Genomic DNA, 24,213 nt, shown 5'->3' with positions numbered 1-24,213 from the left:
GCACTACTGGTTAATCGTTGGTCTTCTGTTTACAATTTATTTAGAGGGTTCGATTACAGCTGATGCTGATGTTTATGATATTTAAGGAGTATACTGGCTTTCTGTACCACTTGCTTAGTAAACATAAGTTTCATTTCTCATGGGGTTTGGGCCAGCGTTAGCCCGATTTAAAAATACACCACATATCTTGTCCAGTAGGAGACCTGCAGTGGCTGCGGGTTTCAAATATTGTTCTTTTCATTTCAGGTACAACAGGAATCTTTTTGAGGATTGCATTTTTGTAGAAACTTGTCAAAGCAAGTACAACACCTATTTCTGGGTACCTATGCAGTGCTCACCAAGCGTAACTCCTTTTTGTTTCCATTCCTGCGCAATTTTCCTCAACCTCGTGCACATACTTTTTGAAAGAGGCTTTATGCATTCTTTTTTCATTATAGGAATGTCAATATATACTTTCTCCTTTGACAGATGAATGTAGGTGTTGACAACACCATCACATATCACACACAGTTGAGTATCGAAGCTTACATTCTGCAATAGATTCCTTCCACAGGTGATCTGTAGCCATAACCACTTCCATTGCTCCTCAGGAAACCTCATAATTAATACATCATTCCCCACTGCGTTTGTGTACCTCACTACAAATGGCATATTCTGGGTAATCTCAAAAGTTGAGCTTTGGCAATTGTGCACACATGACAAGTTTTTTGACAGAATTTCATAATCATTGACCAAGTCTGTCATAATATGTCACAAGTCCTGCCCCATACTATGATCTAAGACCACGCTTATGCCAAGTTCCATCAGAAGTTCAGAAGACACCGATATGTCTAGCCCGCATAGAGGTCATGATCGTTACGGCATCAAGGCTTTAGGGTCTGTCACCTAGGTTAGCCGATTCGAGTCCCATTGGTAGTAAAAACAAGGTCACCATCAGAATGTTGGCCGGCAGACTAGACTGCGAACCAAAAACCTGGATTCTGTTTCAAAACTCTCCGTAGAGTTCATATGGAGTGAGGGCATATGACGCTGTTGGTGATTCGTCCGACGGAAGGGGATGTTAAGCCCTGAGCAGACCCCCATAGTGTTATTCGACAGAAGGCGGCTCTGTGCCGACGCCAGGTTACAAACGCTCCCTGCCTCATGGTATCATCATCATCCTCCTACACCCAACGGGCAGGTCACCCATGTGCGTCAAATAGAAAGACCTGCACTAAACGAGCCGAACATGTCCTCGGACACCCGCACCAGAAGCTAGGCGATAAATAATACTGCTATTCGTATGTCTGCAATGTCTCTTCTTTATATCGCTCATGGGCTATAATAGTAGCACAACTCAAAAAATTAAGTTCTGAGATAAATGAATACAAAGTTTACTTAGCAGTGAAATGCAGAATTCACACGATTAATTTATGGAATAAAAAGAGTAAATGGTGCTAAATGGTTCAATAGGAGTTCAGTTATTAAAAAATGTTACTTAACTGTGGCACTAGACATTCATTTCCTTGAAGATGATACAGGTTGCTGCTCACAAAGGGGTGACACAGACACGGAATTATTTGGTAAGATAATCAGCAATTTAGGGAACGTGATTGTAGCGGGTGAACTAAATTTACCAAACGTTAACTAGAAAGGAAATACGAATGAGAAAAGGCTTTGCCAACAAATGGCAAATAAGTTAATCTAGGAAGGACAGCTAAATGAGAAAGTGAAGAAGCGAACTAGAGGGAAGTATATATTAGACGTTGGTCTGTTAAAACCAGACGAGCTCTATAGAGATATATAAATAATAAATAATAATAATCGTATGACCTCAGCTACCCTGTGCAGACATTTCAATATGACGCCATCTGGCTATCTGCTCGTCAATTTCGACTTACCGTTTTACTCTAGGCCTACTAGATGGCAGACCGACTAAGCCGAAACTCTCTTGGGAGTCTATGGCTGAGATTTAATTAATTTTGTCGAGTAAACACCAAATGTGTTACCAGAGATATTTTACATGCCGACATCGTACGACATGAAGTGTCGATTGGAGCTACAGGAATAAATGAGACGAGATTAAAATCGCCAGGTCGGCAGATGATCGAACCCGCAGCCTTCAGAACCGAAGGTCAGTACGCTGACCATTCAGACAAAGTGCCGGACAACAAACACAAAACTGAATAACTTTTCACGGAATACCTTTTATTCCGTTGTGAAAAAATTACACATGCATTTTTACACTGCTACAAAACCAAACCAAACCAAACCTCATGATGCCTACCAAGCGACCGCTGCTCATCCCGAAGGCCTGCAGATTACGAGGTGTCGTGTGGCCGGCACGACGAATCCTCTCGGCCGTTATTGGCTTTCTAGATCGGGGCCACTACCTCACCGTCAGTAGGTCTTAATTATAATCACTTAGGCTGAGTGAACCTCGAACCAGTCCTCAGACCCAGGTAAAAATCCCTGACCTGGCCGGAAATCGAACCCGTGGCCTCGGGGTAAGCTGCCCCTACACCGCGGGGCATTGCTACAAGCTACCTGTATATGAAAATGTACAGAACTACAGTAAGTACAGTAGCATCACCGCCGTCTCAATCCTATATAGAGATTGAGACGGCGGTGAGTAGCATACATTGTATGCAAGAAGTCGCCTTCATAACCGCTCGATTGCAGTAGTACAACTCGCAACCTAGCGCGGCAATTAGCCCAAATTTAGGAAAGAAAGCATTTTAAACGGAGAAAAATCACAAGTCGCCTGGTCAGGTAAGCGTGGCAGTTTTAATGACAGAGCAAGATCTTTCAGATACTCTCAAAAACACACTTAAAATTACAGGAAAAGTGCAAAACCTAATGTAGCATGTGTGAAGGATAATATTTACGCAAAAAAGAGAAAATATGACCATTTGTGCATTTTCGGCCATAAATTCAGTACGGTCTCCCCTTTATGGTATAATAACAATTTGGTGTGGCTATCTCTGGCCTGGTGCAACCCAAGAATAAACTCGTGTTTTACAGCGCACATAACAGACCGTTCACCATACTTAAATTTCTACCAGTAGTGGGAATCGAACCCGAGCCTCCAAAGGACGGCAGCTGATAGCTACAGTCGTTACGCTATACAGGCGAATTGCAGTTAAGGGTGTTCACATTCGACCACTCTATTCCATTGGCTTCCAGCATACGAAATAACTCATGTTGTCTGTAAAGCCATTCGCCTCTGTGGTATAGTGGTTAGTGTGATTAGCTGCCACCCCCGGAGACCCGGGTTCGATTCCCGGCTCTGCCACGAAATTTGAAAAGTTGTACGAGGGCTGGAACAGGGTCCACTCAGCCTGAGTAGAGGTGGGTTCGATTTCCACCTCGGCCATCCTCGAAGTGGTTTTCTATGATTTCCCACTTCTCCTCCAGGCAAATGTCGGGATGGTACCTAACTCGGCAGCTTCCTTCCCTCTCCCTTGTCTATCCCTTCCAATCTTCCCACTCCCCCGCAAGGCCCCTGTTCAGCATAGCAGATGAGGCCGCGTGGGCGAGGTACTGGTCATCCTCCCATTTGTATCCCCCGACCCAGAGTCTGAAGCTCCAGAACACTGCCCTTGAGGCGGTAGAGGTGGGATCCCTCGCTGAGACCGAGGGAAAAACCGACCCTGGAGGGTAAACAGATAAAGAAAGAAAGTCTGTAAAGTCCGTAAGCAGTTAGAACCGATGTTAAATAATAACAAAATATAACCAAATTTTAAGTCCGACTCGTTGGCTGAACGGTCAGCGTACTGGTCTTCAGTTCAGAGGGTCACGGGTTCGATCCCGGCCGGGTCTGGGATTTTATCCTTAATTGGTTAATTCCAATGGCACGGGAGCTGGGTGTATGTATTGTCTTCATCATCATTTCATCCTCATCACGATGCGCAGGTCGCCTACGGGAGTCAAATAGAAAGACCTGCACCTGGCGAGCCAAACCCGTACTGGGATATCCCGGCACTAAAAGCCATACGACATTTCATACCAAATTTTAAGTTGGCTAACATGAACAGACATGTAAATCAGATCAGAATTCTTTACGTGATACCGTGAAACCAGGCAGCAGATACCCAAAACAGGTATGCAGAGAAAATTTACATATTTGTTGCAATCACATAATTGTGGAAAAACGTGCAGTGGTCTCTTCCTTTGCCATTCGTAACATATAGCCGCTTGTCATTTCCCAGACTAATTCCACGGAGCATTCTCTCTGTCTCCATTTGTGTTATCTAATTCATAATTCAGACAAGTTACTTCAATTATTGTATGATAAGGGAAGAGTTATTTCATACAGTCTTGATTTTATAGTACAGTATATGTGATCGTAACTGACAGCTCACGGCGTTGTATCTCCTGCTACCTAAAAATCTATTTATCAAAATAAACCCCCGTTTTGAATTAAAACACAGCCACAACACCCGAGGTGATCGATGTGTTAAAATTCCGCAATCTTGGCTTAAAGCCCCTTATCGTACAGATATCACATCATTATCGTGTTCAAAATTCTTCGTGATATTTTTCCTACATCTTTCCAAATCTTTGTAAGAATGTATCTAAAAACCACTTAACTAAACCTAAAAAAAATCAAGCAGTAAAATTCACTAACTTAGTTTACTTTCACTACTTTGAACCAAGAACTAATTCCACAATCGACCATCACATCTACTTAAATTTTACCTCGAACGTCTTTGGTTGCAATTTTATTTCGATATGCTGTGTTTGGGGAAAATATTAAATCTGCAATTGGCAAGTTCTACAAATAAATAATAAACAGTTATATACAGTTCTTCACCAAAAGAAAAAAACTGCAACCACAAGCTGGAGTCAAGAAGGATTAAGGATTACCAAGAAAGATTGTTACTGTACCCCTCATTGGATAGTTGCTGACAGCAAAGACCAACCGAATTAACCATTAGAATTGATATAGAAGAGATAGCTGACAGAAGATTAGAGAAGCCAAACCAAGTTACCATTAGAGGCTGCCCAAGCGTCAGTGGGGTAGCATACTGGAGCTTGCCGCCAACCTCAAAAAATAAAAACAAGAACACATAGCATAAACAATATTAAAAAGCATAACAATATAACTAGTGCATTCCAAAAACTTAATTCAAAAATAAAAATACGTAAATACTGAACTAAAAACAGCAAAACCAACGATGCACAAATAAACATTAATGTTCTTTCATGCAGAGATATTTAGATGGCCTAGCACTCTACGTTCCTCACTGCAGCTAAAGTTATCTAACATCTTAACTTACAGCTTACACACAAGTACGGTTATAAGGTGACATGAGTTGTGATATTTCCAGAATAATATACGATAAAAGTTTTTTTAAACAAATCTCCCGTTATTTAGACCGACTGATTATCTGAGGATCGCTGAATGCAAGTTCTTCCACTACAAGAACTGGCAGAAGCAGTAGCTGATGTAACATCATAGATAGTCAAACCAAGTTACCATAATAGGCTGCCCAAGCACCACTGGGGTAGCATACTGCAACTTGCCGCCAACCTCAAAAAATACAGAAAACATTTTTATTACGGGCCAATGAAACATTCCCACTAGATAAACTTTTCAAATCTTAAGAAATAATGAAATTGAGGAAGGACCTCTTATCATTAAAGAAACTATGCAGATTTGCTCAAAATGTTAAATCATTAAAATTTCTTGACACTCTACAATGTATCAAACGGGAAAAATATAACGCGAGTTTTCCGGGGGGAAATTCAAACAATATCAGAGTTGAAGAGCTCCTACCACCACAATCACTGAAGTAATCGAGAAAATCTCATCCTGGTCCAATATGAAAAAAAGTTATAACCCAGATCTGTTAATTAAAGAGAAATGTCACTACGAAACTAACTAAATGTAACTAATACGACATTGCTTTATCATGAAATTATGCAATCATCGTAGTATCTGAACACCTGATTGGAACAGGAAAACGGGCACGGGTACGTAACTCAAAAAGTGAAGACTGCAAACCACTATACAACTTGAGTTTGAAAATAAAATGTGTTCCGAACACTTTTCTTATTATTTCACAAATATTTAACGAATACATTTACAATAGTTTGTCTTCACATCATTCAAAAGTCAATGAAATGTCTTCCCTAAACGAAGGATTTGCAGTAGGGCGTACTCGTCTTCCGTTGCCAGATGTCAACATGTGGCAAGATATAAGGCACATATGTACGCTGTATAAATAAACAAACCAGACAAAAATATAGACTCTTGTCACGAGAAGACCAAATAACTTAGAGCAGTATTGGACAAAACCATGCTGTTCATTTATCGCAGTATGGTTCAAAAGAACAGAAAATATACCGTTGCTATTTGGTGACCCCAATCAGGATGAAAGAAGAAGATGAATGTGTTAACCTTTCACACAGGATGGTCGACGTGTTTAGACGGAACACTGAAATTTTGGCCCACGTCTAACAGGCAACAGAGATGTATAGGAAAGCACTAGCAAGTAGAGATCCTCGTGGTGTTTCGAGAGGGGGGAGGAGGGGTGTTAGTTATAAACACACAGATTCTCCAGTAAGCAACAATTGCTCGAAATTACTAGTGACGGCCCACCATCAACAGATTTGAGAACGGACTGCATACCACGGATATCTGGAGCAGAGTTCCCCGAATAGCGCCCCAGCTCAGGTGCGAACAAAGCAACAAGGTAAATGAAATGAAATGGCGTATGGCTTTTAGTGCCGGGAGTGTCCGAGGACATGTTCGGCTCGCCAGATGCAGGTCTTTTGATTTGACACCCGCAGGTGACCTGCGCGTCGTGATGAGGGTGAAATGATGATGAAGACGACACATACACCCAGCCCCCGTGCCAGCGAAAGTAACCAATTAAGGTTAAAATTCCCGACCCTGCCGGGAATCGAACCCGGGACCCCTGTGACCAAAGGCCAGCACGCTAACCATTTAGCCATGGAGCCGGACAGCAACAAGGTTACAACAGCTTAAGCGTCACTAACACAGGCTACTTCAGAGAATAGGAAAACATACCCGGTGGCCTCTTCACGTTTCAACGTACACAAAATCTGTACATCGCCCATCGAACGAAGCCTTACAACAATAACGTAAGAACAAGATGAGATACAGACCGAGAGAGGCTCCGAGATGTTTTTGAGGAACAGTATTTTATCTCAAATTAATATTGGGTTTTGACTGAAATAACTGTGAAACTCAACTAACAAGGTTATTTTCTGATTCTAGAACAAGAGTGTTGCCTTTTATTTAGGATCTGGATGCCCCGATTTACCAGAATAACGGATGTCTAAAACCTTCTGGGACTGGTACGGCGAACTTCAATACTATCTGATATGTTCTCCGTATGATAACATTGTAATAAACAAACTAAACTATTGTATGACATTTATTTTTATGTACAGTAATAAACTTCAAAATCCTTTCATAAATGAAATCGTATTATAATGGTAAATGATAGCTAATTATTACAGTCTCTCGGGTTCTAAAAAGAAAAATATTAATCTTGTTTTAATGTAACTTACGTTTAGGTCCAATATATGCAAATTTCACTCCGATGGCTTTATATCATAAAACTTGTATATATTGTATGTATACTGTACTCGTAAAATAAAATCTACATCCATAAATCAATTCATGCGTGGGAAATGTCATAATCCTATTAATAAGACGGCCCCCTCTTTATATGAAGATTAAAAGCCAACACCATCGGCACATATCAGTACGTCATAGACTTTCCCAAAGCAAGCACATGCTTACCGGGATCAGCAAGTGGCTATACCTTCGTGCCAACACGTGATTTCTACTAATGATAACTAACTTTACGATTATAGAAAACTGTGGAAATAGGAATAAACATGACAAATGAAAATACTGTTGGTATCTTAGAAATGGGTGCTGTAGCGTAGATCAGGCCATTCCAACTCTAGCGTTTGAGGGCTAGGGAACCCTGTCGCAGTCCCGTATTTGTCCAGGGCTGATCTTCACTGCTCTGTCGCTGTGGCTGTGTAAGAACGCATGCACTAGGTTGCTGACCTTGCGTTTTCAGCTGACATTACAAATAATAATAATAATGATAATAATAATAATCGTATGGCCTCAGCTACCGTGTGCAGACATTTCGATTTGACGCCATCTGGCTGTCTGCTCGTCAATTTCGACGTTCCGTTTTACTCTAGGTCCGCTAGATGGCAGACAGAGTAAACCGGATCTCTCTTGGGCGTCTATGGCTGAGATTTAATTAATTTTGTCGGGTAAATACCAAATGTATCACCAGAGATCTTTTACATGCCGACATCGTACGACATGGAGTGTCGAATGGACTTTTTTCCGCCTTTCAAAAATCCGACTACCTCTGCCGGGTTTGAACCCGCTATCTTGGGATCCGGAGGCCGACACTCTACCACGGATCCACAGAGGCAGCCATTACAAATAATTTCAGTAATTTAAATGTTTCCTTAAAGGCAAAAATATGTTGACTGGTGGTATGTGGGACAGCATTCGTTCTTTGAAGATGACACTTCCACCGTTCGAAAAACAATTACAGAAAAGAGATCTCCCATCTTTAAAACCATGCGACTTTTCCAATTGTAACTCTGATATTCCCCCTCTAGGGACACCATGGCCTTGACGTCGGTGTGGGGGCTTATGTGCTTGTTGATCCCGACGGCTGTGCCAACTCACAGTTTTTAATGAAAATCGGTATGTAAAGTCGGGGAATGAGACACTATAATCTAGGCTATAAATCATTTTATTCTCGCTGAGTGAAATTGTAGTTTAGGGAAACGCTTAAAATTTAATTGCACAACTAAAGTTATATAGCATTAAATTTCCCACCATTTAAGTCTTATACCTTTTTACCGTACTGGCTATAACAACATATACAGTATTCATGAATTTGTATTTTTGTTGCTAAGTCCATATCAACACCTAGCCACGAGGAAATGGGTACACAGAATTTAATGAAAATCGGTAGATAGTCGGGGAATAATAAACTACAGTCTAAGGTATAAACAATTATATTCACCCTGGATGAAATGGTAGTTTGGGGGAACGCGCCTAAAATTTAATTCTTAAATACCTATGTTATTGGTCCTATCGAAAAGTACTACATAACAGAATTTATAGAGAATGCAATTTCCGATATTTCCAATCATTTATGTTTTATACAGTTTTACAGCACCGACTATGATAAGAGTAGTATCTGAGAATCGGAAGAAAACTAAATGTGAAGGCCTAGAATATCGAAAGCTCATAAAATTGATCAACAATAACATTACGTTGACCATTGTTTGTTGTGATGTTCTTTGTCTCTTATGCTGCCACACATCTCCGATAGATGGGATTACTGCTGCATACCGAGTACAACAGCCTGCCTGAATATTGGCAGAAAATAGCAGGGGAGTTAGATAGTTTTCTTCTGTAGCATTCCATTCCTCTGGTTCATACATTTTCTGATATTGGTGGTACGTAACACGCTGGTTCATCATGGTACTCCAGCTATTCGATCACTACTCCGATGCGCTGATTGGATTGATCAGTGTACACAATTAACGGAATAATGGCAGAGGCTCACTTATGACCTGGTCTAGAACTACAATTTCGGCTTATTCCAAATTATAGCGCCACAATTCACTAAATAACTCAAAATTCAACCCTGAAGTGAGCCGTTTCTTAAGAAAAGTTTCTTCATCTTCATTTTTATTAAATTCTACATTCATTTTATTCCGAATTAGCAGCCAAGGGGTGGTTTCTCCTTTGGCTTTGAGGAAAAATTTGCCTCCAAGTCAGAGAGATTTTCCCCCGCCAGTGTAGTGAATTGAGATGTTTCAACTCATCGGGTACTCCTACAAAACAGAGTAAAAGGCCGTAGTTTTTGCCCTGGGACTCCCCCCCCCAATGCGAAAATAAAAGTGTGTTCACGGCTCACGACTGTCCGCAGCCTGGTCATTCCAGCTCTGTAACTTTGGACTGTTAGATCGGCAGCGTACTACTGTTCACAATGTAGAATTCCGTAGCGAAGCACGGGTACATCAGCTAGTATGAAATAATTCCTAAATCCGATTGTTGGGCTGACAATGGTATATTTTCTTTTCAACTTTTTAAAGAGCATAGATCTGACAATGTACTACGTAAAAAGGAAACACTAAGCGTCCGCAAGAATAGATTTCCAGAGTTGGCTGATGTATGGCCTCCAGAAAGGCCTCGTGCAGGTATTTCTAACTGACGCTCGTGTGCGACAAATCCCAATAACCAAGTAAACTTAAGAAGGCCCGCACAACTGGCACTGATATTATCGTGAAAAATGCAAGTCCGGATGTTACGATAACACAGTATGATATCCATTAGCCTATTCTCATTTAATCATGAAGAATGAATTACTTCGTAAAAATAACGAAAGTTTATGTTGTATAGTAAGTTAATAAGTTTCATACTGTAACGGTTCAAATCCCGTTACAAGCTTTTATTTGTATTATTATTATTATTATTATTATTATTATTATTATTATTATTATTATTATTATTATTGATTCAATTCTATAATCTGATTTCGCTATATATTGATTAATTATCGTTTGCTTCATTGTATTTAATTTATTATGTAATAACATATGCGTGTGTATGTTAGCATTAAAATAATGTAGAGTGAGAGTTGCTGCCTAATATCAGATATGGATATATTTTGTGAAATAACTTTAAGACATTACAACATATGGTGTAATAATATTACAGTAACTGTCGAGTCATCGCTCTGTCATTGTACGCATTTTAGAAGCATGAGATAATTCAGCGAGTCCCAAATTTGCCTGAGGCTATTTCAACACAATCTGTAATACTTTGGAGCTGAGTGGGAATGACATCATGGACTGATTTAACTCTGACGTGGGTGTTATACCATGTGACAACTAGTGTCTATATATAGAGGAATATCCTATAGCGGCGAGTCAGTTGAATGGAAAGGCTTGTCATGGAGTGTTGTAGTTAGTTGGAAGGACAGCCTCGAACTATGAAGTGTTTTGGAGGTGGATGGTGAACAGTGAGATAGTCAGTCATATGGAGAGTAAGGACACAGGTCGATACAGTGCCTTGCCATCAGGAGTACCACTGAGATAATAGTGACATGGATACGTAGTCGTCAGTGACCAAATGGATTATGTGTTCGGCGTGTGATTCGTGTATCTGTTCGGCCGAGTTCTTGTGTCAGTTCGGTGACAGCCGAATATTGAGTCGTCGTTACGCAGACTAACAGTTATCGGTGAATTACTTGTAAAGTTGATTATGAAGTGTGATTATATTTTTAAGCCATGCTATATCTCGTTTGTGAAACTAAAAAGGATACTTCACCAAATTAGGATCAAGATACCTACAGCTGTTACCAACTCAAAGGTATACGTCATAATAACACTCAAAGTGTTCAAGGTCTGTCAAGTGAATAAGTGAGGGATAAATGTCTTATGCAACTTTTAAATGTATGGTCAGGAGGATTTCAAATTTAATGCCTAGAGTTTCTTTCCGTTTTAATTTCTGGGTTTTATATTATCTTAAATTATCGCAGCAAATCTTCCCAATCAAATTCTAAATTTAAATAATATATTTTGTTTAGTTTCAAATACAATTAATTGTTTTATTTCAATGGTAGATCAGATAACCTCAAACTTTAGTTGGGAACCAAACGACAATGTCCTTTTCCCAGAACCTATAGGTTATGCTGTCAAAGTAAGCATATTACCCTACACCCTAGAGATATTCAAGGTTCTCATTCTATTAGCGTTACATTTATTTGTAACTGGCGCCCATCAACAATTGTATGTGTAAGTAATCAGGCAAGTACTAAGTGAGAATACATAGTCCGACGTTTGCGTATTTTATTTCATGAATATTTTAATTATGTTTCATTTTAAATGGATGAGCTAACCACAATACCGAAAGCAAAAAGCAACCGAAAGGCGATGAAAGTGAAAGGAAATACTATGTCATACATTTCCAACCTCCTTTATTGGAGATAAGAAATTATTTACGACTATATTGAAATAAATCGCAGGGACGGACTTTGTATTTTGAATGTTCCTTTATCCTTTGATACGCATTTTGGCAATAAATAACCATGCATTGCAGAAACTTTATATTCGGTAAAGATCATAATTGCTTGCGTCTAACATTACACAAAATTCTTCATAATGGTAGCTATTTACTAACTTGCTGCAGTTTCGGTACGAAATAACTGAGCATAATAACTACAATTCTCAGGCTGTGATTGAAGCAGTTTATTTGAGAACATAGAGGGCTGCATGAATCTAAATATCCTTTAATGACTTCTACTTTTGAAACACACATATACAAAAACATCACGACTAAACTACTACAGGTAAAAACTTCTTAATTGTTTACTTTTACATACACAATACAATAACAGATATATATTTAATGGTAAGCTGAAGTATATCGTAGGTATTACCCCCATAAAGTGGATTGAATGGGTCATTAAACAAGCTAATAAGCGAACACGTGAGAATGAAAACTGTTAAAAAGGAGGGCCAAACCACCACGCACACAATCATATCTATCGATATATGAAAAATAAATCCCTAAAAAGCAACACAAGTTAATTTAAGAAAACAGTCACAAGTTTCACCTTTACACAATAAGTCGACGTGTAATGCAGAATGATTCTTTATGATCAGCAAGGTAGAACCATTGGTCACAGAGAGCAAAATATTCCAAAATTTTGAGTACAACTAGGATGCAAAGAAGCATTAATAATAATGCATTAATAGATTTTGCACCCAATCAGCTACTACAGGTCTTAAAATAGAAGGAAGAAAAATGAGGGTTCGTCTTAATGAAGTAATTCAACCTCCACAGCTAGGAACTTTAAAATCAAGTCAGGTTTCTATTTCGTAACTTTATGCTAAGGAGGCGAGCGTCTAAGTACGCTACGCAGCGGGCCAAAAGAAAGAGCTAAAACAACGACAGCATTAAACAGCACTACAATAAACCGAGAGACCAACCATTTTGAAATGCGGTAACTCCAAAACTCTCCCAATCATCAAACTTAAAAGAGGAAGACAAACTCGAAGATCCACCATATGCTGATTTTAAGAAACGATATTTATTATTTTTCTATGTGTTATAGTGGAGTTAGCTTATCGTGCCCATGACATTTAGAGGATTATGATTTACGATAATGGGAAAATTCATAGCTCGCCATGTCGTCCAATTAGACATGTGAAAAAACTAAGTGTATGCATTATGCGTTCACCCGTAAAACACCTCCATCTGCGTCCCTGAGCGTAGACATAGACGGTTCGATTTCTCCTCTAGGGGCGCTGACTGATGTGTTGTTAACTTCAGTAACGACAAAAATGGAATGCTGAATTCAACGCACAGAATGCCCAGAAAGCGTCGTCACAGAAGACTTATATTCGCTATCCGATACTACGCGTTATTATTATTATTATTATTATTATTATTATTAGTAGTAGTAGTAGTAGTAGTAGTAGTAGTAGTAGTTAGTAGTAGTAGGCTACAATACGTACATATACAAAGGAGTTGATTGAATTTTTACATCATCTTAATTTGTTTGCAAATCATGAAAGTCAATTTGCAAGGCATAATGAAAAATAATATATAAATATATCAAAACCTTGTAATTTCTGTTTCCTGGGCGTTGATAGTACATCCGAAGGAATATGAACAGACACCTTGACAGAGAGTTGAATTGCAATAGAGTGGTTACTTTCGTTTCAATCCCCAACAATGTTATGGTACGAATTCACCCTTATAGAAACGATCACGCTACGTGCTGTTTAGCTTGTGACATATCAGAGGATCACGAATTTCAACACAAGTAATGGCAATAGTAACAATAATAGTGGACAAAGAGAGAAAATAATCTAGTTCAGTTTTGGACTAACTGTGAATAAAACAGTAGGAATCGCAATAAATTCAGTAAATTATTATCAACATTATTCTCTACTTATGGTCCGTAAATATTTGCCGTAAAGTATAAACAAAGTTATTTATTCAATATTTTATGATAGTTCTGTTATCATCGACGTTCAGCGATACCTTGCCATCGTTGAAATTAAGTACTGTATCTTGAGTTTCGATGCAGTTAAAGTTTAATTGAACATATTATTTACAGATAAATTTTACAACAGCACTTGCAGTTTTTAGTGATCAATATATTGATGACGATACCATTCATTTATGAAGTACTAATGTAATCGGTGCTGAGGTGCTAACAACTTGTTATTGTACACAAGCGAAGATACTCTCGAAGCCACACGTAATTTGAGCTCATTTAGAGAAAGAAATGCAATATTTAAACTTAGCAATGTGTAACAACGCCGGCCCCGTGGTGTACGGGTAGCGTGCCTGCCTCTTATACGGAGGCCTCGGGTTCGATTCCCAGCCAGGTCAGGGATTTTAGATGGATCTGAGGGCTGGTTCGAGGTCCACTCAGCCTATGTGATTATAATTGAGGAGCCATCTGACGGTGACATAGTGGCCCCGGTCTAGAAAGCCAAGAATAACGGCCGAGAGGATTCGTCATGCTTAACGCACGACACCTCGTAATCTGCAGGCCTTCGCGCGGTGCAGCGCTCGCTTGATAGGCCAAGGCCCTTCAGGGCTGTAGTGCAATGGGATGGGGGGGGGGTGGTAACAACAACGCTCCGCGCACTACGCTACAAATAATTACAAATATTTTGCCGGGCACGTTCGATCTTGTCATTCATACTTAATTTTCGTTTGAGCCGTCTATGGACCACGTTTGACAGTCTTTGCAGTATTTTCTCTGCCTATTATTATTATTATTATTATTATTATTATTATTATTATTATTATTATTATTATTATTATTATTATTAAGCTCTGTTTAAGTGTGGAGAATCTGGCCACAAGGCAGTAGACTGTAAAAAGAACAATCCACGATGTATGCTTTGTACAAACAAGGGTGTCAATGAAGCTAAACGAAATCACATTCCTGGATCGGGAGCATGTGCAATATTTCGTGAAGCTCTGGAGAAAGCAAAAAATCACAGTAAATGATGCGAATACTTCAAGAAAACATGCACAGGAGTCAAACAGCTAACGATCTTATAACACAGCTGATTTACGAGATGGAAGTAGACATCGTTATTATTCGCGAACCCTTTCAAGAGAGGGACCATCAAGGGTGGTTTGTGGATAACCTCGGAACAGCTGCAATTTGGATACCAGATCTAGGAAAAGTCCCAGTAACACAGCATGGATGCGATGACGGTTTTGTTTGGGTACAGACTGGGGGAATCACTATTGTAAGCTGTTATTTTACGCCAAATGAATCTGTTTCCAACTTTCAGATGAAATTTGATGGTCTTGAGGATGCAATACGCAGAATGAAAAAAAAAAAACTAGTGGTCGCTGGTGACGTAAATGCTCAAGCGTTGGAATGGGGCATGCCACAAACAGACTCCAGAGGACGTCGTATAATGGAGATGGCAGCCAGAACGGGTTTGGTGGTCAACAACATTGGAAATGTGCCAACATTCCGACGGCCAGGATGCCAGGGAACAATACCGGATGTAACCTTTTCATCGGAGTATATTACGCCTAAGATTTCTGAATGGCAAGTGATTGAGAACTACATGGGGAGCGATCACCAATATATCATCTTTCGACTGCTCCAAGAATCTCCTCAAGAAAGAAACATCTTGCGCAGACCAGCACGGTGGAACGTAGCCGGTATTGACAAGGAAAAGTTCATTGATGTAATACGGAATGGAATGGAGAACATAACTGAAAAATGTTCTACTCGTAGAGGGAAAGAAGCAGCTGGTGTATGTGTTGAACTCACTATGCAGCTAATCCATCAAGCATGCAACGCCTCAATGCCCCGAAGAAGACCGCGAAATAGCAAGCGCCCAGCGTACTGGTGGACCGAAGAGATTGCTGAACTGAGAAAGAATTGTCTGCGACTTCGACGCAGGGCTCAGAGGATGAGAGGCAGTCAAGAGAATACCTCAGTCACAGCGGAGTACAAGTCAGCGAAGAAGGAACTCCGTAATGCAATCAGAAAAAGTAAAGCCGATAAATGGTGGGCACTGGCTAAAGAAGTAGAAGATGATCCATGGGGACAAGGTTATAAGATTGTAATGAAGAAACTCGGGACATTTTCAACCCCGAGTGCGGACCGCAAACAATTAAACAAATTGTGGATACACTATTCCCAGACCATCCAGAGAGGATTGACTGTGATTACGAAAAAGAACTGGATGATATACCCCTCTTCACTGTAGAAGAGCTGAATAGAGCTATTAGCTCTCTTAGAAACAAGAAAACTCCAGGACCAGATGGTATACCTACAGAAGTGTTAAAGATAATAGCAGAACTATGTCCAGAACTGTTGCTGAATATGTACAATCATTGCCTGCAAACGGGTGTTTTTATTCCCCGATGGAAAATGGCTCGTTTGGTTCTGATCAGCAAAGGAAACCTTGGCGGTTATAGACCTTTATGTATGCTGGACACAGCCGGAAAAGGCCTGGAGAAACTTCTGCAGCCCAGAATCCTCTCAGCAGTTCAACTAGCAGGGGATCTATCTGTTCGCCAACATGGATTTCGGAGAGGACACTCGACGCTAGATGCAGTGTGGGAGGTGGTAAATACAGCAGAAAGGGCACAAATGGGCAACCATCATTCCCGTAAATTGACACTTCTTGTGACCCTGGATGTGAAGAATGCCTTCAATTCGGCAAGATGGAGCGACATGTTGGTAGCTCTTGAGGAAATTTTCAAGCTACCACAATATCCTATGCGCATAATGAGAGATGACTTCAAAGATCGCACTCTGTTGTATGATACGGAAGATGAAGAAAAGACAAAACGCCTGACGGCTGGTGCAGCGCAGGGATCGATCCTTGGTCCAGATCTTTGGAACATAATGTACGATGGCTTGTTACGTTTGGAGATGCCAGAGGACACGAAGCTTGTGGGCTACGCTGATGATGTGGCCGCCTTGATAGTAGCTCGTAATGTTGAAATGGCTCAAATCAAACTGAACCAGGTGATGCGGCGCATAAAAGAATGGATGATAAACCACAGTCTAACAGTAGCCGAACACAAAACGGAGATAGTTCTTCTGACGAGGAAAAGGATCGAAACTCTTGTACCAATGACTGTTGGAGAGTTAGTGATTGAAACATCTGCGAGCACAAAATATCTAGGAGTGACACTTGACTCCAAGCTCACATTCTGGAATCATATTCAGAGAGCGACAGACAAGGCAGTAAAATACATGACTGCACTTAGCAGACTAATGGGAAATATGAAAGGTCCGAAATCCAGCAAACGACGTCTTCTCATGTCGACGGTTCAGTCAGTGCTCCTATATGGCTCTGAAATCTGGGCTGAATCCTTGAGATTCGCTTCGTATCGGAGAAGGATAGCTTCCGTACAACGGAGAGCGGATTTACGTATTGCATGCGCATACCGCACGGTTTCCGAACCTGCAATCCTCGCGGTGGCAGCAATAGCCCAAATAGACCTACTTGCATTGGAGCGACATGAAATCTGGCGTACCCAAGGAGAGCTGGGAAAGAAATGTGCAAAGAAGCGTGCCTTCAGTCAACGGATGAGGCGATGGCAACTCAGATGGGAAAGTGGCCCTCGAGGCAAATGGACCAAGCGACTGATACCACGCATGGATATATGAATTGAAAGGGCCCATGGTGAAGTAAATTACTACCTCACGCAGCTTCTAACAGGGCATGGATATTTCCGGAAATTCCTGCATAAAGTTGGCAAGAGCGAGTGACGCAGCATGCATATACTGTGATGACATTAACGACGTATTTCACACCTTTTTTGTATGCGGCCATTGGACGATTCAGAGAAGATGTGTGGAAACTGAACTAGGAGAATTGACAGCAGATAATATTATTTCGGTGATGCTGCGAAACTAAGAATCCTGGGATCGCGTGGCAGTGTACGTGGAGAACGTCCTTCGTCAGAAGATGAAGGATTTGGAAGCATACGAACGTTCGTAAAGGAGAAATGAAGAAAGAAGACGTCTGAAAGGCAAAGCACGATATCACCCTGAAGTAATGCGAGAGCGGTTCCGGTGTGATGATACACACGTGGGGAAAGGGTGCGTGGTTTTTAGTGGGTAAGAATCCCACACACTTGTGGAGTGCGGACCCTTCACAAGTGTCTATTGAAGATTTTCCACAATCCCTCGTAAAAAATATTATTATTATTATTATTATTATTATTATTATTATTATTATTATTATTATTATTATTATTATTAAGTGTGTAACTTTTATTGCCGAGAGTGAGAAAGGATACGTTCGGCTCGCCAGTTCCGTAACAGCTTTTCCCGGTTACTACATGCACCGCTGTGGGAGGGTTTTGTGTGTTGGTGTAATCGTATGGGCTAGACATGGGAAGAAAGCGGCCGAGCCTCAAGAAATGTACCATCCCTGCATTTGCCTGTAACTGGAATAGGAAACCAGGGAAAACCATTTCGAGAATGGCCGACGGCGGATTCGAACCCACACAGCTAGCAGCCGTGCCGCAACGCACTGAGCTAACCCTGTTCGGTGCGATTTTCTGATTAAAGACTGAATTGCAGGAGTCTCTGCAAATCAGAATGCTGCGGGTATGTGACCAATGATTCTACGTACCGGCAGCAACGCAAGACAAAGCAAGCAGATGAGTGAAAGAAAGGAAGAAATAAGTCAGGATATATTTAACTTACCACTGCAGGCACCTGCCCAGGAATTAGTGGCTGACCGGGAGGGGTCAGGCCCATCTGCTGCATCAGAGCGTTCTTCAAGGCGAGGTGATTCCTCCCGTTGATCAGCAGTTGGTCCTTGAGGTGCTGAGGAGGATGGAAATATTTGCAAGGGGGTTTCTCCCGGTTACACCGACCCTAGAACATAGAAACACAACTCATTCAGTGCGTATTTATGTCTGTATATAGCCTATTTATTTAAACATAACATCACAGTTTTAGCTCTAATTATTGGACTGACAATATTCATAGTTTTAAATATATTTATGACATCACTTTTAGGTCCCACTAACTACTTTTTGACGGTTTTCGAAGACGCCAAGGTGCCGAAATTTTTGTCCCGCAGGAATTCTTTTACGTCTCAGTCAATCTGCCTGCATAAGGCTGACGTATTTGAGCAACTTCAAATACCACCAGACTGAGCCAAGATCGAACCTACTCGGCAAAATATTTATAATTATTCGTAGACACAAAATTTGTTCCAAGTCAGAAAAAAAATTATAGACGTGCTATTAATAACGCATACAAGATCAGAAAAGAAACTCAACAAACAGTTGATTCAGAAAGTGATGGAACCAACCAGAGGGAAAAATATCCTGGATGTGGTGCTGATAAAACCAGATGAGCTCTATAGAGAAACTGAAGTAATGGATGGTATTAGTGATCATGAAGCTGTTTTTGTCGTAGTTAAAAATAAATGTGATAGAAAGGAAGGTCTTAAAAGTAGGACTATTAGGCAGTACCATATGGCTGATTAAGCAGGCATGAAGCAGTTTCTAAAAAGTAACCATGATCGGTGGAAAACGGAAAATAAAAATGTAAACAGACTCTGGGATGGGTTTAAAGCAATTGTTGAGGAATGCGAAAACAGGTTTATACCTTTAAGGGAGGTAAGGAATGGTAAAGACCCACCTTATTATAATAGAGAAATAAAGAGACTAAGAAGGAGGTGCAGACTGGAAAGAAACAGAGTTAGAAATGGCAGTGGAAGTAAGGAGAAATTGAAGGAATTTACTAGAAAATTGAATCTAGCAAAGAAGGCAGCTAAGGATAACATGATGGCAAGCATAATTGGCAGTCATACAAATTTTAGTGAAAAATGGAAAGGTATGTATAGGTATTTTAAGGCAGAATCAGGTTCCAAGAAGGTCATTCCAGGAATAATTAATGAACAAGGGGAGCGTGTATGTGAGGATCTTCAAAAGGCAGAAGTATTCAGTCAGCAGAATGTAAAGATTGTTGGTTACAAAGATAACGTCCAGATAGAGGAGGAGACTAAGGCTAAAGAAGTATTAAAATTTAAATATGATAAAAATGACATTTACAATAAGATACAAAAGTTGAAAACTAGAAAAGCGGCTGGAATTGATAAGATTTCAGGGGATATACTAAAGACAATGGGTTGGGATATAGTACCATATCTGAAGTACTTATTTGATTATTGTTTGGTCGGAGGAGCTATACCAGATGAATGGAGAGTTGCTATAGTAGTCCCTGTGTATAAAGGAAAGGGTGATAGACATAAAGCTGAAAATTACAGGCCAGTCAGTTTGACATGCATTGTATGTAAGCTTTGGGAAGGCATTCTTTCTGATTATATTAGACATGTTTGTGAAATTAATAACTGGTTCGATAGAAGGCAGTTCGGTTTTAGGAAAGGTAATTCCACTGAAGCTCAACTTGTAGCATTCCAGCAAGATATATCAGATATCCTGGATTCTGGAGGTCAAATGGACTGTATCGCGATTGACCTGTCTAAAGCATTTAATAGGGTGGACCATGGGACACTACTGGCAAAAATAAGTGCAATTGGACTAGACAAAAGAGTGACTGAATGGGTTGCTATATTTCTAGAAAATAGATCTCAGAGAATTAGAGTAGACGGAGCTTTATCTGACCCTGTAATAATTAAGAGGGGAATTCCTCAAGGCAGTATTATCGGACCTTTATGTTTTGTTACATATATAAATGATATTCGTAAAAGAGTGGAATCAGAGGTAAGGCTTTTTGCGGATGATGTTATTCTCTATAGAGTAATAAATAAGTTACAAGACTGTGAGCAACTGCAACGTGACCTCGAAAATGTTGTGAGATGGACAGCAGGCAATGGTATGTTGATAAACGGGGTTAAAAGTCAGGTTGTGAGTTTCACAAATAGGAAAAGTCCTCTCAGTTTTAATTACTGCGTTGATGGGGTGAAAGTTCCTTTTGGGGATCATTGTAAGTATCAAGGTGTTAATATAAGGAAAGATCTTCATTGGGGTAATCACATAAATGGGATTGTAAATAAAGGGTACAGATCTCTGCACATGGTTATGAGGGTGTTTAGGGATTGTAGTAAGGATGTAAAGGAGAGGGCATATAAGTCTCTGGTAAGAGCCCAACTAGAATATGGTTCCAGTGTATGGGACCCTCACCAGGATTACCTGGTTCAAGAACTGGAAATAATCCAAAGGAAAGCAGCTCGATTTGTTCTGGGTGATTTCCGACAAAAGAGTAGCGTTACAAAAATGTTGCAAAGTTTGGGCTGGGTAGAAATGAGAGAAAGAAGGAGAGCTGCTCGACTAAGTGGTATGTTCCGAGCTGTCAGCGGAGAGATGGCGTGGGAGGGCATCAGTAGACGAATAAGTTTGGATAATGTCTTTAAAAGTAGGAAAGATCACAATATGAAGATAAAATTTGAATTCAAGAGGACAAACTGGGGCAAATATTCATTTATAGGAAGGGGAGTTAGGGATTGGAATAACTTACCAAGGGAGATGTTCAATAAATTTCCAATTTCTTTGAAATCATTTAGGAAAAGGCTAGGAAAACAACAGATAGGAAATCTGCCACCTGGGCGACTGCCCTAAATGCAGATCAGTATTGATTGATTGATTGATTGATTGATTGATTGATTGATTGAAACTACAAAATGGCATCTATATTCGGCATATATAGGCCTACCTGCATAATTTACATATGCATGCGTACATACATATGTGTATATTAAAATCATTAAACCAAATCAACATTCAGATTAACAACATTAAGTTTTAAATATTCGTTGAAGTTCAATTGTTCACTGGTCAACAGTATCTTGTCTATTAAAAGGCATCGTGAGTCCATGACAGGTCTCTTGGCATATTAACACACTTCAATCAATAATCAATATTCTGAAGGCTAATGCCTTGTCGATGCAACCACTCTCTTCTTTCATTGGTTGTTCGTTTCAGTTCCATGTAATTTTCACAACCTAACCTCTTCTTGATGTCGTCCAAATACTTCATCCTAGGTCTTCCTCTTCCTTTCTTTCGCATCACTTTCCCTTCAAGAATGTTAATGATGAAAGTGTTGTGTCTGGTGACATGTCTGATAAATTTTAATTTTCTGTTTTCCATTTCCTGTAATAATCTTCTCTCTTCTTTAATTCCCCGTAATACTTTCAGGTTGGATTTTCTTTCCGTCCAGTTCGTTCTGGTCATTTTCCGCCATATCCACATTTCAGTAGCTTCAAGTCGATTCTTTTTTAATTTACCCAGAGTCCAACTCTCACTTCCATATTGCAGTGTACTCCATACAAATGATTTTGCAAAGGATTTTCTGACATCTATATTCATGTGTGTGCTGGTTAAAATGTTTTTCTTAGTCATAAATGCGTGTTTTGCCAATGCTATTCTTCTCTTTACTTCCAGAAAGCATCTATTATCCTCTGTTATCATACAGAATTGTTTCTCTTGGTCAATTCTGATGTCATCTATTTTTATATTGGTTTTAATCTCTTCCATATTTTTCCGTATTAACATTACCTTCGTTTTCCGTTTGTTTACTTTCAATTTTCATAGTTTACGAGTGTCTGAGAGGACTTGCAGCATTCTATTCATTTCTTTTTCTGAGTCTGCAATTAATACGATGTCATCTGCAAATCTGATACAATGTATCTTCTCCTTCATGATCTGAATAACTTCCTCAATGAACATATTAAATAAATACACTTGTGTGCTGCGATACAATCCCACAGAGGCAACCTTTATTATGTGTCTCTAGGGAGAAATGCATACTATCATAGTATGTTCCTCTAGTACGTTGTGAAGTGCTCGGGGATAACGTGTCGTCTCAAAATATCCAAGTTTAAAAACATCTAAGTATCAAAATATCCGAATTCCAGAGGAAGATTTAAGGAGCCAGTTTGCTACCTGGACGACGAGTCTCAAAATATCCCGCATTTCCAATTATGGTACTGTTTTAAAACACCCTGCATGGGTACAATATTATTACCGTAAACTCAGTGTACTATAAAAAGTTGCCAAAAGGTCAGAACATCCTGAAATAGTTTTTTGTGACAACGGACTTAGCTTCGGCAGTCTAGATAAGTACGTAAGTTTTCCATTATATTAATACTTGTAAATTTATTTTTTGTCATTACTGGTTCACGTTATCACTAAACTCTCTATCACTGACAAATTCACTCAACATATACATATAAGCATGTCTTAAGTGATTTGATAGAATCTGAGGATGTTCTTGTAGAACGAAACATGTCATTCTTTGTATATTAGTGTGTGTTTTACAGGTATGTTTATAGTGTTATTATTTATATTGTAACTGTTGTGTGTTTGACAGACTGAAAAGTCAACACTGAAAAATATGACTTCATTCTTAACAAAATACGTCAGTACACTCACGGGCTCCATGAACCCACGCAGTTAAGCCTAGTCGCATTTATGCAGTTATTGCCTAGTCATATATCTATATATATATAAAATAAGAGTTTTGTCTGTACATTGCTCAGAATTTGAAAAGAATGGTATTTCTGTATCGATCATGTCCACAGTAACAAGAAAATGCAGTTTTTACTTTTCCGTAATTTCTGTCTGTCTGTCTGTCTGTCTGCCTGTCTGTCTGTCTGTATGTACACGCATCACGAGAAAACGGCTGAAGAGAATTTATTAAAAATCGGTATGTAGAGTCGGGCTGTGAGCCTCTATAATCTACGCTATAAATTACTTTATTCACGCTGAGTGAAATGGTAGTTTAGGGGAAGGCCTAAAATTCAATTCTCAAATATTTATATTATTAGTGGTCCTTTTGATAAATACTACATAACTAAAGTTATATAGAATTACATTTCCGATCATTTACGTCTTATGCATTTTTACCGTACCGGCTATGATAACACAGATATTCATGAATTTGGATTTTTGTTGGCAAGTCCATATCAACGCCGAGCCCCGACAAAATGGGTGAACAGAATTTAATGAAAATCGGTATATAGAGTCGGGGAATAAGAAACTACAGTTTAAGCTATAAACAATGTTATTCACCCTGGATGAAATGGTAGTTTAGGGGAAGGCACCTAAAATTTAATTTTTAAATACCTATGTTCTTGGTCCTATGGAAAAGTACTACATAACAAAAGTTATAGAGAATATAATTTCCGATAATTTATGTTTTA

General features: G+C 39.6%; 1 protein-coding gene across 14 annotated transcripts in view; it reads right to left on the bottom strand.

Annotated features, from left to right (window-relative positions):
- mbl (muscleblind) overlaps positions 1-24,213 on the bottom strand; it is an 822,695-nt gene that overhangs the window by 79,794 nt on the left and 718,688 nt on the right. For 8 of the 14 annotated variants that reach the window (XR_010860782.2, XM_067151775.2, XM_067151780.2 and 5 more), the window contains 2 exons: positions 18,744-18,917; positions 4,974-5,027 (listed from right to left, as the gene is read on the bottom strand). Coding sequence is in view for 11 of the 14 variants with exons in the window: in XM_067151775.2 (XP_067007876.1) it covers positions 4,974-5,027; positions 18,744-18,917 (228 nt within the window). In the remaining 3 variants the exon portion in view is untranslated. The remainder of the gene's footprint in view (positions 1-4,973; positions 5,028-18,743; positions 18,918-24,213) is intronic. The other 6 variants (XR_010860784.2, XR_010860783.2, XM_067151777.2 and 3 more) reach the window with 1 other exon arrangement.

This window comes from Anabrus simplex, chromosome 7, assembly GCF_040414725.1.
Source record: "Anabrus simplex isolate iqAnaSimp1 chromosome 7, ASM4041472v1, whole genome shotgun sequence".
Taxonomy (NCBI): domain Eukaryota; kingdom Metazoa; phylum Arthropoda; class Insecta; order Orthoptera; family Tettigoniidae; genus Anabrus; species Anabrus simplex.
This window is presented reverse-complemented; position numbering and strand designations above follow the sequence as displayed.